Source organism: Rhinolophus ferrumequinum, chromosome 26, assembly GCF_004115265.2.
Source record: "Rhinolophus ferrumequinum isolate MPI-CBG mRhiFer1 chromosome 26, mRhiFer1_v1.p, whole genome shotgun sequence".
Lineage (NCBI taxonomy): Eukaryota > Metazoa > Chordata > Mammalia > Chiroptera > Rhinolophidae > Rhinolophus > Rhinolophus ferrumequinum.
This window is the reverse complement of record NC_046309.1, coordinates 7,269,031-7,285,953: the sequence shown is the minus strand read 5'-3', so window position 1 is coordinate 7,285,953 and position 16,923 is coordinate 7,269,031. Positions and strand designations below refer to the sequence as shown.

Here is a 16,923-nt window from a genome sequence, read left to right as displayed (position 1 = left end):
CAGCAGAGAGATTGTGAAAATAACCATTAGCCAATACTTTTTGGACAGAACCACATTTGAGGTATTTACAGAGAGACAGGATTTTGTTGGTTTTAAAGCAAAACCATGCATGGAGTAGTGTCTTCAGGAGACTTCAACAGCGGTCCTATTTATTAGCCCCTTTTTCGAAATGTAACACAATGGGGCTGAAAATCATATGGATATATGCTGAACTATTTCCTCTGTGCGCTCAACCACATTTAATTTCTATCACTTTTATCTACTCAGCTTAGGAAACTGTTCTTTAAAGTTTATTTTCACCACCAACTGTTCACTTAAGGGTAACTATGATCTTGCAATTTTTTTGTGTGCATGACTTGCTCTGTTGCAGTCATTTAAAAATGATTTTAGAAGCTCAGCCTACATGTTACTATCCGGAAGGCTCACAGTTTGAGATGTGTTCATTTCCCCTAGTTTCATTTTGCATCTCTTAAAAGCCTGTATCCATGATACAAGATAAAATGGATTTTGGTTTTATGCAGACTGGTTTTTTGTTTTTGTTTTTGTTTTTTTTTAAGCTGGCCTTTGACATAGAAGTTGTTTAAAAGTCTTTGAAAATCTAAAGAAATTAAATTCACTGCCCCCCTTCTTTCCCACACATATGTATTGCCCTGACATAAACCCGATTTCCTTCTGCACCCCCTGTTGCTCTACCCCTAATAGTCTGTGCTTTTAATGAGAGCAAATTAGAAATCCAGTGTTGTGGACACTTATTGACACAACTATTCCACATCTCCCAACACACATCACTGAGCTCTGTGCGTGTTTGTTCGTGGTTTTCAATCCTCTACATAAATACCATGGTGGTGGTGATTTGGCTCTGTCACTAGCACAGTTCAGTGACTCAGGAGCCACAATTGCTGTAAACATGCCTGGGGGGGATGCCTGCTGTTTAATGTAATCTTATAGCTCTGAAATCGGGTGCAGAGGGGCCAAAGGTTACAAGTAAACAATCTAAAGAGAAACCGATGCCAAACTCCGTCATGATTCAACTGTTCTGAGCACATTCTCTATACGAAATAGTTTTTGACCCACTTCTTCCCACCCGCGCATTTTATGTGACAATTATGGAGTGGAAATTTTTGTAGCCTCTTCCGAGGAAGAGGATCAGGCAAAGCATCCATTCAGTCGGCGGAATTCCCAGGGAACCTGGCGAAAAATGAGTCTGTGGTCACGAGGAAGACGCAGGGAGTAGAGGTGAGCAGACCCGGTGCTTATTCGTTCTGGGTGGTGGTGAACAGGGCAAGTGTGGAAGAAAGGAGCTGGGTTGGTATGCGCTGTGCAGATTTTCTGAGCTGGTGAGGGAGCTCCCAGGGAGTGACTACTGATCCCTGCTGCTGGGTGAGTGAGTCACGGGCCTGAGGGCAGAGCCTGCTACAGGGAGGGGCTGAGTCTGGCCCACGAAGTTCCCCAGGAGCACCAATGAGCAGGTAAATATTTTCCTGGCAGTTATCTAAGCATTTCAAGAGGCAATTACCTCTGGACAATGCAGATGGAAATTCAGAAGCAGAGTGGGAGTCAGGTCAGGTTATTGCACCGAGATGGAGGTTCTCAATCTGCTTCCAGACCAAGGGTCTCCAGCACACCAGGGAGAAAGTTCAGACTTCTGGACAGGGTGGTTGAGAGTGACAGGCCATAGGCTACTGTGGTAGAGTCCACAAGTCCAGCAAGAGAGACTTTCACAGTCTCAAAAGCAGTCTGTCTTGGGGAGAAAAGGAAAATGCAGGAGGAGGGAAACAAAGGATGGATCCTTGGATGGGACTCATACAGCCAGTTCTAGAGTGTTTTCTAATGGAGATCCGCTTGTGGTGGTGATGAGAAATCCACCCACTGTTGGAATGGACAGAACCCTAAAGATCTTTGTGTCCCACCCCCTTACTTGTCACAGTAGAGCCTGGAGAGGCAAGATGGTTGGCCTAATGTCACACAGCCAGGTAGTGATAAGCCACAGATTGGAACAGCCTGATGTTCACCTTTAGGATTCAAGTGGGTGATCTGTTGAGTTTGTGCTCATCACAAAAGGTTGAAGGTGACGACATAAATTGCAAAGATTGAGTCAACAGAATATGGATGGGCCGATTATTTTTGAGAGAGTGGGAGGAACTGGCGGTGAGACTTGCGGGATTGTTAATAAGCAGGTTTTGGTGATAGAACTGAGCTTGGACAGGCAACAGACTGGAAACAAAGATAAGGTGTGGTTTTTGTAGCCATCTATCATTACACAGCAGGGCCTCAAAGAACCCCAAGAGTGGGGGACGGGGGTGGGGGGACGGGAAGGGAAGAGAGAGAGAGTGAAGAGCTGGCTGTTTAGCTTTAGGAAGGAGAGGACTAAAGAATGTTTACTGGAGGGTGGAATTCATGCAGAGACTGGGATTCCTCCTTGATAAAATAATACTGGCATTAACAAATAAAAGGGGGAAAATATGGAGGCATTTTCCAGTTGAAAAAAAAGGAAAATGAATGCATAAAATATATTTTTAAAGACTTTTGACAGTACTTTAAATTGGTTCTGGGGACATTTTTTAGTCCACTGGGTATGCAAATAAATGTACCTGATTTCACCAATTCAAATAATTGTTGTAGGAAGTAGCAGAAAAGTCAAACCAAAATATATAACGGGCAAGAAGGTGACATAAAGAAATGGGCAAAATGGAATGCTTGGAAACAGCAAATGCTTATTATTATTGTTAATAGCTCTGAAAGGGCCTCGTCTTCCTGGCGGGCTACAGGATATGAATGGGGCAAGGGTGCCAGGGCGGGAAGAAGGACACACTGCACAGAATTAGGCTGGAGGGATGACAGAAGCAGCAGTAAGGTGAGAGTGCACCAGAAAAAAAACAAGGGGTCTCTTGTGCATGGAAATTCCATTCCCAGGAGCAATGTACCTGAGGCAACTTGACAAGAGAAAGGGGACGAAGAAGCAAATAAAATGGGAAAGCGACTAATGCAGATGATGAAGCTGTAATGCTGAAGCAGAATCCACAGAAACTGTGGAGTGCCGTTATTTTGTAAATCATGCTTCTAGATGCCTGGGTTCTAAAACCTGGAATCAATTTGACATTCTCTCCACCCCACCCACACAACCAAATTCTGCGGATTTCTTCCAGCATTGATTCCGAGCGTTGCTCCCCGTTGATTGCCCCCACCCCATGACCCGCCCCCACCCCGGGTTCCCCTGTGGCTATTTTAGTCTCAACATCTCAATCCAGGGCACTGGAATGACTTCCCCTGCACCTAGCGACTTCTTTTCTCCTGGCGTCTGTGTGGAGGAGTATGTTATAACAATCTCCGTCCGATTTGACTGTCTCCTCTTTACCCTTCTCAGTATCTACCAGGTAATGAGACCAGTCACAGCTGGCCCCCACCTTCATCCAGCTCCCTTCACCTCCCTCCTTTTCTCTCGTTGCCTCTACATCCACTTTACTTCCCTCTCTGCCTGATCTTCTCAGTGGTTCCAATTCCCTTTCCAGTTTGGAACATGCAGTTTCCTGTCCCCTCTCTTCTCCCTCTCCTGTCCCACAACAAGGTCCCTATTTCTTTTTCAATCAAACTAAACAGTGTTTGTTATTTAAACACAGACCTAGGGTTTATGGGAGGAGTCTAAAGCTAATCTAGATTTCAGCTGTTTTTATTACACTCACCCCCACCTTCTGACATTTTTTGTGATCTCCCTCTAAAACTATCAGAATACATTGCTTCTCGAAGTGGGCACCTCCCGACGTAAGTTTACATCCTATCCAGTATTCATTTCTTTTGTAACTTTGGGCAAATACTTAAACCTCTCTGAGTCTCAGATTTTCACGTGTCAAATGAAGAATGTAGGTTGTGAAATGAAACGACCTGTTAGAGAGCTAGATACGCAGTAAGTGCTAAATAAATGGTTATCATCATTATTAATATTTTGTCTGAGGACCAATTTCTGGGTAAAGTCAGCTATTTCAGTTCCTCATATGGTCACATAAAACATACACACAGAATTGACTGTCATAATAGCTATTTATCTATTAAGGCTCTTTCAGTTTTTTAGATGATATTTTGGCATTCAGGAAGCAAGACTCTATCTGCATTTGGTGAATTGGAAAACAAGCTCAAAAGGCTTCTATCTAGACTTGGTTAAGGCAGTCTTAGACGTCATTAGGAAACCTCAGTGTCCTCCTCTCTCAGTTGGGATAATTATACCTAATTTGCACAATTATTTGTCCAACCTCCTCCCCAGACCTTCTGACCCAGTCGAGCTGTGATCCTTTCCTCAGCCAACAACTCTTCCAGCTCTTTCCACCTCCACCCAGGCCACTCCTCGTCCATCTCAGGGCCACCTTGTCTTCTCCTTTGCTTTGTTGGTGTCTCTGTTTCTCCATCCTAAGACCACTTTTCTTCGTGCTCCGTGCTCTGCCTCGGCCTCCACCAGCATTTTCTGTGCTGAAGAGGCCAGTAGCACCCTTCCGCCCTTCTCTCTCACAGATCTGACTTCCGTGTTTTTCTTCTTAGACGTATCCACCCAGAAAATCACAGGAATTGCAGCCTCAACATTCACCATGTGGTCCCCCTTCCCCCAGAGTTGCTCCATTCCCAGGATTTCCTTTCTCAATGAACAGCATTTCTTAGTTACCAAAGTTTTTCTCCTCTTCCCTTTCTCTTCCATTCCTTTCAACTGATAATAGTCTATCCTATTGCCCTGATTCTGATTCGTGTATGTTCCGCAAACCCCTGCTCTCTGCACATTGCCTTACTCTAGGCTGTTACTACTTCTCACTCTGACGCTTCAGTAGCCCTGTCTTCCCCTCTCAAGCCCTCCGACTGATTTTCCATTTGTCTCTTTCCAACACAACTCTGAGCAAGGCATGCCTATAAAGTAAAACTGCCAGTGCCTCCCTAATCGCCCCGAGAATACGGCTCAAAGTCTCAGCACTACGTCTGAGGCCTTTCCCACTCTCCCTCACCAGCCTCCTCTTCTCCCCCAGGTCCCCTCTCCCCACGCCTGCCTTTTGCTGCACACAGATCCAGCCACGCCAAAGTTCCTCATCATCTTTACAATCTCAACAGCTGTACACGCGCTACACCTGCCTGATATACCCTTTCCATTCTTCTCTGCTCCCCCAAATTCTGTTCTTCCTTTATTAGTAAAGCCTTGGACTCCAAAGCTTTCTCAGCCCCGGCAGACATGGCTGCCCCATCTTCTGGGCTTCCGTCACATTCTTTCCTTGGGGCTGGGCCTGCACAGCCTTGCTCTCCTGTAGTATAACTACAGGGTATTTCACATTGTCAGGCTCCCCAACAAGTCCGTCAGTTCCCTGAAAGCCGGAAAGACATTTTATTTACCTGTGTCCACCTGGTACTGTAGGTGCCTGTAAATCCCCACTGAATGCCCCAATGGATGAATGCCTTCATTTCTCAGGATTTTGTGATGAAACTCAAAGGAGGAGGTATTTTCAAAAGAACAAGATAAACTAAACTACAAATACAAGCATCCTAAATCTACCAGGCTGTCCCTCTGGACTAAAATCACACCACTTCTGGCTGAATGAAGGAGATGCTTCATTTCCAAAAAGTCAGACCTCCTCTTCATTAGTAAGGACCGTTGAACACTTGGAGTGGAGTCAACAAAAGCCGAATGGCCTTTTGCAGCCTGCTTTTCTGTGTTCCATTAATGCAAGTGATGTTAAAATAGACATTTAAAAATAAAGTCTAATGGACTGTCTCAAAATATGTAAATAACTAATATAAAAAAATTAGCTACCAGACATAGGAAATATAATAGGCATCCAGCAGATCTTAGAGCATTTTCTTTAGACAAGTGTGGAGCCCGTATGGAGGGTTATAATGGCAGGAGGGTAGGGGGGTGAGTGCTAAATGAACTGGGTTCACGCCATGAACCCAGGACTGCAAGAAAGCTGAGCAGAGATATATATAGAGGCCAACTCCTGGATAATCTCTGCTTGAATTGAGAAGCTGTCATGGATGAAGGTGTCCTAGCAAAGCGCTAAGTTGACAGATTTAGCGTACGTGAAAATACAGGACATCCAAATATTGTAGTAAGCATACTTATACTAAAAAAGTATGTGTTTATCTGAAATTCAAATGTAACTGGACATCTTATATGTTATCTGACAAGCCAAGCTACAACCCAAATGATTTCAATATCTTTGAATCTGATCTTACTGGCTCTGGGGCGGTTTGAAGAATTCGCCTAGGCTTTCTTATTTTAAACCAGAATGGTTTACGGCCACAGTGACGCTGGTGGTAGATTGCCATCTAGTGGAAACATTGTGGTAGTGAAAGCTTAAGTTGGAGGGAGAGACAGATTTTTTTTTTTGGAGTCTGCAAGGAAGAATTCTGCGCTGGTGAATTGCAAAGCCCTGAGGTTGCACTGTTGAGAGGGTGATGACAGGGAGAGGAGGTGGGTGGTTTTGGGGATGTAGGATGGGACGCATACTGCAGTCTGCTTCCCTGTGACCTAAGGAGGCGAGCGGCCTGACCACGGTTCTCCAGCATTCGGAGACTTTGCTCCCTCACTCCAACTCAAACCCAAACCGAAGCTGGAGCTCAGTGTGGGAAGCACAAGATCCTTCCAACTGAGAGCGGCTCCGAGGGAAGTGGAACTACCCAACATGAAATGCTACAGAACGAGAGAAGTCACCCCAAAGGTAACAGGGCGGCGGAAAAGATGAAAAAGTTGAAAGGAGGCGCTCACTGAAATTCCAGGGAGAACATCTCAAAGTGGGAAGCTCAGAAGAGACTCAGTGCTGCAAAACATGCGAAAGACCGATACCAGCAACAACACTAGCAATGGTAATAACAAAACCAAACTCGGAACAGGAAGAACAGGGGAAAGCTAAATGGACTCGTCGGGGCAGACGTTATAATGTCAACATATGATACAAAGAAGTAGCACTTGATTCTTTTTTAGCCTGTCTTCTCCACAAAGGAAAATATTCTAGAAGTTAAAAGGGTTGGACAGAAAATATAAGATGGTCTTAAACGCAAACAGGAGTCGTATTGCTGACTTAAATAATTCTATATTTTTTTCTAGAGCAGCACAGGAGAGGATCTCTACGATTTAAGAGAGGCAGTTATCCTTATTATCCAATAGATGATTTGTATAAACTAAAGGAGAATCAATTTAATGTAAAAGTCTCATAAATTTCTAGAAGAGATTATTGAAAGATGATTTGTGAATATTTAGATAAAAAAATAATCATAAAAGACAGTAAGTGTTCCCGAAGAATCAGCCATGCCAAGCTTAATCTCATTTATTATATTGTTAGGTTTATAAAAATTAGAGCGCTGTAGAGAGAATATATTTTGATTTTAGTGAGTCACACAGCAAAAGCTTTTCCCCCCCAAATCTGTTTCTGAAATCCTAGAGCTGGCCCTGGATAATACAGTAAAGGAGGCTATTTAGTTAAACTCTCTACTCAAAACAATGTTGTTTTAAGGAGGGATGTCAACATGGCCTTATACTTATAACCGGTTTACTGATTTCCAATGACTTCATTGTAAAAGGTACAAAACATACTAATCAAATTAGCAAAGAGAAAAAACTTGCAAAAATGGCTAATGTTCTATGAGGACTCCAAACCATCTTAGGAAGTTCAATAATGGCTAAACTTAACTAAATGAAATGGAGAATAAGCCGTATAAATGTTTGTACATTGAGATTCAAAATGTCCATTCTCCAACTACAGAATGAGAGAGAATGGCTTTAAAACAGCTTCTATTAAAATGACCTCAGGGTCATAGTTGACGATAAGTTTGTTTTGGACGAAGAATAATATGAACTGGCTGCCAAAGAAAGAAAAAAGCCAATGTCTCTCCCCACATGAATAGAAGAGTATGTCCCATTTGATGGAGGTGACAATCACACCACCGTACAATGCCACTGACCAGACAGCAAAGTGAGGTTCAGCTCTGGCACCACTCCTACCAGGAACGTCCATAAACTCATATTCATTTGGAAAGAGGCACTAGGACGGTAAAGAGCCTGGGGACCACCCCACATGAGGGCAAGGCTTTGAGGAATGACATGGAGTCCTCTGATTGTGTGGTATTAGATTTAATCTTCATAGCACATAGAAAACAAAGCTCAGGTCGATTGAACAACATTGACTTTCTCCCAGTAGCAAGAAGTTTCTAATCAGCAAAGCTTTCAAAAATTCTGTAGGCCCTAGTGAAGGGAATTAGCCGCCCCCTCCTCTGCAGCCCCCCCACCCCCCACTGGAAAACCAAGACTAAATAACCCCCATCTGTAGTGGTACAGAGGAGATTCTGCATTTGTCAGGTTGGATTTGTCAGCCTGTAAGGTTTCTTCCACTTCGAGGATTCTCTGCTTCTAAGAAGTTTTCACCATTTTCTCTTTGTTTGGTCCATCATTCATTCTTAATTAACTCATTTTGTTTTTAGTTTACTACTAGCTTGTCTAACACTTTGGATCTAAGGGTTGCATGTAAGCATAGATCTTAAAGGTGATCACCCTTCGATTCTTGGCTTTAGATGTCTATTCTGTTGCATTTGCTCCTTAGCAGGGTGCAAGAGGCTGAACAGTTAGGATTGGCGGAGCAAACATCCAGCCTCCCCACAGGGCTTTGAAGCAACAGAATGCTGTGGTAACTCGTGGAAGGAGAGGGAACTAGCACATAACTGAACAGTTGTCTTTTCCTCTTATGTCTGTTTTTCGGCTGCTTATTTCATGGGCCTCATGAAACAGTGTGAAAACAAAAGAGATACGTGAAGTGTATACTTTAAAAGACCCAGTTATGTGTCATAGTACAAGACATTTGCTCTTTCAACGTATACGTGCCAGTCTCTAAATTCAGGTCGTGGAAGCCTATTACAGTCCTTGAGTGTCAATAAGAGCTGATGACTAGAATAGTGGATGGCAGCTAAGAAACACTGCTGGTCTGTAAAACCCTACACAAGCACACGGACGTGCGTGTTTATGTAACGAGGAAGTTTCTTCTCCGTTTCCAAATATTTTTACTTTTCATTTCTTATGGGCCACGACCTTAGGACTATTATGATACCTCTACATTAATAGATTATAATACAAGATTTTGAAAAAAATAGCGTGTATTTTCCAATAATCATAGCAGTTGGAGGTCCGAATGGCACTTTCCCCCCCAAATGGATAGTGAAGTGGTTTGATCAACAGCCCTCAAACCATAGCTATATGGACACTATAGGAGTCTCCAAAGTTCAGATGTGGGGTGCTAACTATACCGGGGGTACCAAAACAAGGTATACACATGACTTTTATTAATCTTTTGTTATCGGTGTATATTATTACAATTTTAATAACTTTTTCCTTTCTTAAAATGTGTATACATGTTTTTGGCACCCTTTGTATGTGTGTGTGTGTACACACACACACCCACACACCCACCCACACACATACAAGCACCTCTCCCCCCAAAAAAGCTTTAGAAAATAAGTCATGGTTCTCAATACTAGAGATGTACGTAAGCTAAAATATCCTCGGGCCTCCCTTGTAATCCTATCCCTGCAGGGCCCACATTCCAGAGGGAGTCAGGCTCAGTGTTGCCCGGGGACTAGAACGTGGTTTCATGGCAGGTCTGAAGACAAGGCCCCAAATGCCCGCTCTCTCCTCCAGCAGGAGAGACAGGCCAGGAAGGACGGAGGCTCCATGGGATCCGGCCTCAGGGAGACCTCACCAACAACTGTCAGCTGAGTGGAAGGCAGTGGGGAAAACGAGTTGGGAGACACATAATTACAGAGAGGAACCGAAGAGCAGACTCATTTACTGCTGACTGTGAACACTCTGGCTCATCTGTCCAGCAAGGAAACGAAACAACATAAACTGATACAATGTTCGGAAGTAACACAGGCCATCTCTTCTTTCCCAGGACCGCCATGGAGAGGTGTGGCGAGAAGGATGAGGCCAGCCGTCTTCCTTTTCACCTCAGTGTCCAGCAGAGGAACCCACACAGGGGACATGTCTGACTGCCACCCCAGAGAGTCCACAGTCTTTCCTAACGCTTCAACCGCCATCGCCTTCGTGGTGCTCAGCCTGCTCCCACCCAGCTGTCTCTTTTCACTCCATAGCTCCGGACTAGGGGCCATGGCTGTTGTCTTCCTCTCGGACCTCCTCAGGTGCTGAGGGCTGCTCCACAGAGGTGGTCGGCTGCTCGTCTTGGGCCTGGCTGGGTAAGGGCCCCACTCCTGGTCTGGCCCCTTCAGGCAGCTGGATGGGCCCTGGAGAAGGCTGCCTGCTCATGGCCTGAGCATAGGGAGCCGGAAACAGATCCGGGAAGTAAGCATCCCCTCCTGGGGGGTGCCCCAGAGCTTGTGGACAGAAGGGACCCGGGAAAGGCAGGTCTGGCAAGCAGGGGTCATTCCAGGGGACTGTACCTGCGGGGTCAAAGATTACAGGAGAGATTAAAAGGACTTAGTTCAGCATACTCTGCGACAGTCTGCCTCCACGGAAACACAGGTTAGGACCCCAAGCAAGTCTGGGTGAGATACTAGTGCCAGGTGCGCCCCTCAGCACAAGGCATGCTCCTGACTCGAGGTCCACAAAGCAGAACGTGGGTCAGATCATGTGTCTCCCTCACACAGGCAGCAGGGAGACTGGGAACCAACTGCACACGTCTCCCTTCCCTTCTACTAGAATTTGTCATAATGAGATAGTTGCTTCCAGGTTTTCAGAGGTCCCAGTGGACCTCAGAATACTAATGGCAGCCACCGTCCACTCTGTGCCAAAGTTCACTCACATTGTTTCTAATCTTCACCAAGTGCTTCTATGATATGGGAATAGTCCCATTTCAAAGTCCAGGAAACTGAGGCTCAGGAGAACTGGAAACTGCTGAACTGGACTTCAACCTTTGGTTTTCCTGACTACAGAGCTCTCTTGCTGATTCCCACTCTGCTCTCCAAGAAACTCGAGGAAGAAGAACTTCACGAAGACCACCAGGGGCCAGGAGAAAAGACTCCCTCACACCACGCCCCACCGCCCTCCAGCTAACACCACTCTCTGTCCCTTCTCGCCTTCCTCCATCAAAGGGCACTTTCTCTTTCAGCCCCAACTCACCCATATTCCCAACAGGCGGCTGGAGCAGGATCTGCCCTGAGGGAGGGCCTGGAAAGTAGCCCTGCGATGTACCCCCACTGGGGCCGTAAGACAGGGGAAAAAGAGAGTCCTCTGGCAGTGGAGGTGTCAGAGAACTGGGCATGGGGAAGGGGAAGGGATGCAGATAGGAAAACTGGGGCTGAGGATGTTGGAAAAGCTGGCTCTGTGGAGCCTGGGAGAACTGGAATAGTCCTGGCTGGTTGCCTGCTTGGTATTCCTGGGGTTCCAGCTCTTCCAAGTATGCACAGGTGGGGGGCGGTGTGACACTGTAGGGGACCGAGGAGTACTCTGTGAGGCTCGGGGTGGCCCCTTCTGTCCCCCCACACAGTAGGTGCGTGCCTTCCCCTCACCACCTCTGCCCACCTCCACGACCCCAGACTTGCCACCCCTTTTCTTCCTTTTCCTGCTCCTAGCGTCTCACTCCCACTCCTGCTCTAGTGCTGTGATGTCCTAGACGCTTCCCACCCCAAATCCACTTACCCTTTTCACCCTCATCACATTTACTACCTCTTGTCCTCTCAGCTAACCCTTTTCCCTCTCAAGCTCTTTCTGTGTCTGTTCCTAAACCCCTGCCAAGATCACTCAAGGGACCGCCCCGTTAGGGTCCGTACCTTGTCCCCCAGGAGGCACAGGGGCCATCCTTGTGGCTGCTGTCACTGCCCAGACTGTCCAGCAGCAGAGGCATCAGTTGTGGGGGGTGGACGGGGCCAAGGGGAAAAGGAGGGTTGGCTCTTTGAACAGGTGGGGGGCTGAAGAGTGGTGGGGTCACTGCCACCCTCTGAGCACCCCCACTCTGTTGGGGTGGGGCCAGAGTCTGGTCAGATGTCAGCAGCATGGGAGGCTCTAGGAACGGAAGTCAAAGAGGGGTTGTAACAGTAAGAAAACGAGGCAAATTTGGGATCTGATGGTAGACGTGTGCGATGCCCTGGTCCCCTGACTAATCCCCAGTGGACCCAAGCAGTGGAGAGATTTGGGCCACACCCACGCCCACCGAGAAAGACCTTCTGTCTCACTGCCTTCCTAGCTGCCATTTCCCCCAGATAACCCACGGAAGGTGGTCAGCTCACCTGGAAGAATGTCCAGACGGGGCTCCTGAGGGAGAGTGCCAGGCTCTGGGTCCATGGGCATAGTAGGTGGCAGCTCAGCCACAGAGCTGCAGGCAGACAGAAGGAAGACTGTAGTCCAAGTGGTCCTTGGATTTGCACTGGGGCCTCAGGGCTGGGGAAGGGGCACCAGTGCCCCCAACTCTGCCTCCCTCCAAGGCACTGGCAACTTCCCCACTCCATCCGCCAAGATCCCTTTAATTATGAGCCAGCAACTCCGGCCTCATGCCCAGCCTTCCAGCTCTGTCTCCTTCTACAGCCCAGGAGCCCAGCTTAGATCCCACTTCCTACCCCAGGGATGATCCAGCCAGAGGAGAAATTCTTGCCTGCACTGGCTGCTGGCAGGAGTGGGGGCAGGACCTACAGGATGGTCCTTATTCTCCTTCTCATTCAGTTTCTCCACTTTTCGCCACTTAGCCCGGCGATTCTGGAACCACACCTATAGGGAGAGACACTTGAAAAGCTTGAGAAATGGGGTAGAGACTTGGGTCTCCTGACTGTCACATGATGAGCTACATCACTCTGGGAGGTCACTTCACCACTTGGCTTCAAATGCCTTTCTGGCAGATTGATTTTATCTACATAGCCTCTGAGGTACTTTCCTCTTCAAAGGTTCTAGGCTGTCGCCGTACGGAAACAGGCAGGAACACAGCCCAGTGAGGTCTGACTTGAGCCCCGGCCCCGGGAGGCGCTGAGCACTTGCCTGGCCCTGCCGAGTGCCAACGGGTGGTTTCTCCTCCACCCCCTCCCGTCGGCCAGCCCCCTTTACCATGATGCGCTGGGGGGTGACCCCCACGGTCTGGGCAATCTCCCGGCGCTTATCACTGTCAGGGTAGTGGTCTTCTTGGAATATCCTTTCCAGCGCCTCCAGCTGGTCTGGAAGAAAAAGAAACGCGCACGAGGACAAACACTAGTGATGAGGCAGGAAAGGAGAAACACAGATCCCTTCCAGAGGGACCACTGTCCCCAGCCCAAGGGCCTTCCCAGAGGCTTGCGACTCAGTTTCCCACTGGGCCAGAGCCTGCTCTCTCTTGGGCTTCGTGGGTGGGAACCGTGTGGTGTCTTCTAACCTGCCCCCAACCTTCCTCTCTGAGGGTCAGAGGTCGAGAGGATCCAGGCCAGGTGACAGAAACCAAGCACACTCCCGCCTCCGGGGCCACGGTCTCTGTTGAGCCCACCTTTCCCAGAGATGACACCAAGTCTCTTAGGTTTCCTCTCACCTTCAGTGAATTACCTGAGCGGTATAGGGTTCGAGTCTTTTTCCGAGCTTGGCAGGTGGCTTCCGGGGGCCTCTTCTGGTCTATGTTTTGGCTGTTCTGGGCCACTGTGCTGAGGAGGTTGGCCAGGTGGCAGGGCCCCTGGCTTGACCCACAAGGCACTGGGTTGTGTGTGGCACGGGGTGAGTTGGTGACATTGGGAGATGGTGTTGAGGCTGGACCCAGGGCGATAGGCTTCTTCTGCTTCCCAGAGCCCGGAGAGTAGGGCCTCTTCCCTGGCTTGGCCTCTCTCCCCGGAAGGGAACAACCCTCCCCCTGAAGCTGCGGTCTAGGCAGGACCAGAGTTCTATCTTTCTGGAGAGCCCCTGAGCCGAGGGGCTGGTACGCTGTCCCCGCATCAAACCCAGTTAGTGCTGCAGGGGCCTCTGATGGTTTCTTCTCCCCAGAGACATCACAAGAGGGGGGCAGGTCCTTACTCGGGGCATCCTGAGGGTGGGGGGCTGACCTCTGCAGCCGTTCTTCCTTCAGCCCAGCCGCCAGGGGCTTGCCTCCACCTTCCTGGCCTGTGGAGAGCCAGTACCCACTGACCTTAGCACCAGGGAGCTAGAAGAGTCTGGACGAAGAGGATGTGCTGCTTCCTGCTGTATAACTGGTTTCTTGTTGGATCTTAAACTTTAGTTTGTCCACATATCGCATGGGATAACTCCAACTGTACCTCCCTAGCTTGTCTACTGTGAGAATCGCATTAGGTAATCCAACTGCTTTTGAAAAATGTAAGCCCATTTATTGCAACTCTAAGGGGGGCTTAGCTCACACACATATCTAAGAGAGCAAACCTAATGGGGCACGCACTTCTCGGGGGTTCCCTGTCCTACTCCAGACACCTGAGGGTGAGTTTGAGGGACAGCATCTGTTCAGCCGTTTCTAAGGGACGAAGGGGTTGGGTCGGCTGGGAAGAGGGAGATTGAGATCTGCTGCTTCTATGACTGGACCTTGTTCCTGCCCAGAGGCAGACATTATGGGTTAGAGCAGAGGCAAGGGATTAGATGGCCTCTGGAAACCGAGGCCAGAACGTCAAGGAGCTAACAGGAACAACCATCCCTTCCTTCCACAGAATTCACGCTGTCCTTGCCAGCCCTCCTCCCTTCCACAGGTACCCGCCTGCTCCTTCTCTGGGAAGCAGACGCTCAGGGAGGGGCCTGGGGTCCAGGTCACCTCCCTTATACAGGGAACTAAGGGTGACTCAGCTAGCCCTCAAAGCTCCTACCACTCACCCTCCACGCTTGTCTGTGTGTCTTTCAGCTACGACTGATTCATCAAGTGCTTACCATGTTCCAGGTATTGTGCTAACCCTTGGAAGATGGGTACAGTATGCATTTAACCCTGGGGGGGTGGCACTGTTCACATCATTCTAACCGATGCAGAAACACGGAGTAGGAAGGGTGAGTAACTTGCCCAAGATTACACAGCACAGTACGTGATCCCTACACAGAATCCTTTCCAGGGCCACCACACTCCCCGGTCACCTCCCCATTTACTCAGAACCCCCAGAACCCTCCCTCAAGGAGCTGCTTCACCGTTTCCCAATAAATTGGAATGTTTTAAAATGGATGCTAACCTAGTGACTAAGGCCTACTGTTATTTTAATGACAATTGCATGAGACCGTCGTCAGGAATAACTTTCTCACGCGTATAGTAAGATGGGCTGTCACAGGCTAGGGTGCTTTGCCATATCGTTTCCTGGGTACACATGGGACTGGACCAGCAGGAGGGGCCTGACGCTGGTGGAAGGTGAACAGGCCCTACGGGGGTGACGCAGCAAGGCTGGATGGTGGCATGGAGAAGGAGGAGCAAACTGGTTCTATGGTATTTTAGGAAAACTGGGTGGCAAACCTGGTACATGGTAGGTGCCCAATAAGTGAACATATCAGAGTGATATGCCCTAATATAAAAGGTGACAGGCGTTGGAACCTAGAAGAGTCCTGGGACTCCAGGCCCTGCGTTTTCTCCTCGGCGTGTAGAGAAGGACCCGAGGAGGAGGGCGCCGCAGGGCGGGCCGCCCTCACACCCCAGCCTAGCCCCGCCGCCTACCCGAGCTCTCCAGTCGGCTAAGACAGGTGGTGCGGCCAGAGCCCCCCAGCTGGTGCCGAGCTCCCCCAGCCCGCCCCCACGCGTCCCGGGCTCACCCCGCGGTTCCTGGCAGGTCTCCCGGGTGGGTTCCATGGCCTGGACTCGCGGTGAGGCTGGCCGGCTGCACAGGCGCCGCCTAATGAAGCCTCGCGGGGCGAGCAGGTGTGCGGAGCCCGCACGGGCCTCGGGGAACCAGAGTCTGTGCCCCGCACCCTGCCGCCAGGCGAGGCGGACCTGGGATCACGGGGCGTGGGGCAGCTGCAGGGCTGCGAAGGCCCGGGGGCAACGCCAGGCCTCTCCCGCCCCCGCTGCCCCCGCCCAGCAAGCCCAGGTGCGGGGCTGCTCGCGCGCGCCGCCCCTCCCCGCGTGGGCTTAAAGCTCCACGCGCCGAGGCACAGGCTTCAGTGCGCGCGGGCAAGGGCAGGCTGCTGGGGTTGGTGAGGCTGCCCTCGGAAGGCTGAGGCCCGTCGTGGGCCGCCGATACCTTGGGCCGGACTTGGGAATGAACTTGGTTGTGGCTTGAGGCTTGGACACAGCCCTTCCGCGTGCACGGCTTGGACGCAGCCCTTCCGCGTGTGGATGGCGACGGCTGGAGCCACTTAGGAAGGGAGCCCCAAACCCTGGGTTGTCGTCTCCCAGCTGCTCACTGCGGTTACTCCAAGCATTAGGATTAAGGAGCCCCCAAGACCCAGTGTTGATTTGAAGGTCCTCGGAGCCCAGCGCTGACCCCCGTGATGAAGAGCAAGCTGAAAGAACCCACGCTGCAAGGTAAGCTCGATGCCGCGCACACCACCTGGGTGGGGCACCAACTGCACACGCTCAGAAGCCCACAGGTGAACTGCAAGAAGGCCGTAGGTGGCCAGCGTTGTCGTCATGTTTCCACCCACTTGATATCACAGTTTTATTCTCAGAATGAAGGGGAGTCTCCCACGGGTGATGTTTATAATTCCTCGTGCATGCAACGTTTCTCCCCTTTATAAAACAATTTCGGGTTTAACATTCCAATTGCTTCTTCCTTACATCTCCTCTTGAGTGGGAGAGGCTGGCCAGATGGAAACAGGTGCTTGGAGCTGGGGAGAGAGGGGAGGGCCGGAACAGAAACCAGGTGTTTTGCTTTTAGGATTTTAAAGACTGGGAACACCGGGTGCTTTCACGCTATAATCACCTGTTGGTACATTTTCCTCTGCCTTAACCTCCTTTGAGGGATTTGGCTTGCAGGTGTGGAATTTGGAGAGTTGGGAGAGCGTTAGTTCTTAAACATAAAAAATATAAATGGATTAACTTTGTGCTAATGTAATAAAAACCTCAGGCATCTGATGTTTCGTTCGGACCTCTATAATATAATCTGGTA

At 49.2% G+C, this 16,923-nt stretch overlaps 1 protein-coding gene across 1 annotated transcript; it reads right to left on the bottom strand.

Annotated features, from left to right (window-relative positions):
- Positions 1-9,654: 9,654 nt before the first annotated feature.
- Positions 9,655-15,665, bottom strand: NOBOX (NOBOX oogenesis homeobox). Its single transcript, XM_033098641.1, is given in 9 exon segments — positions 9,655-10,404; positions 11,084-11,388; positions 11,734-11,965; positions 12,190-12,275; positions 12,552-12,708; positions 12,950-12,979; positions 12,982-13,101; positions 13,460-14,045; positions 15,534-15,665. Coding segments are annotated over 9 exon segments (1,947 nt in total). The 3' UTR covers positions 9,655-10,105.
- Positions 15,666-16,923: the final 1,258 nt, after the last annotated feature.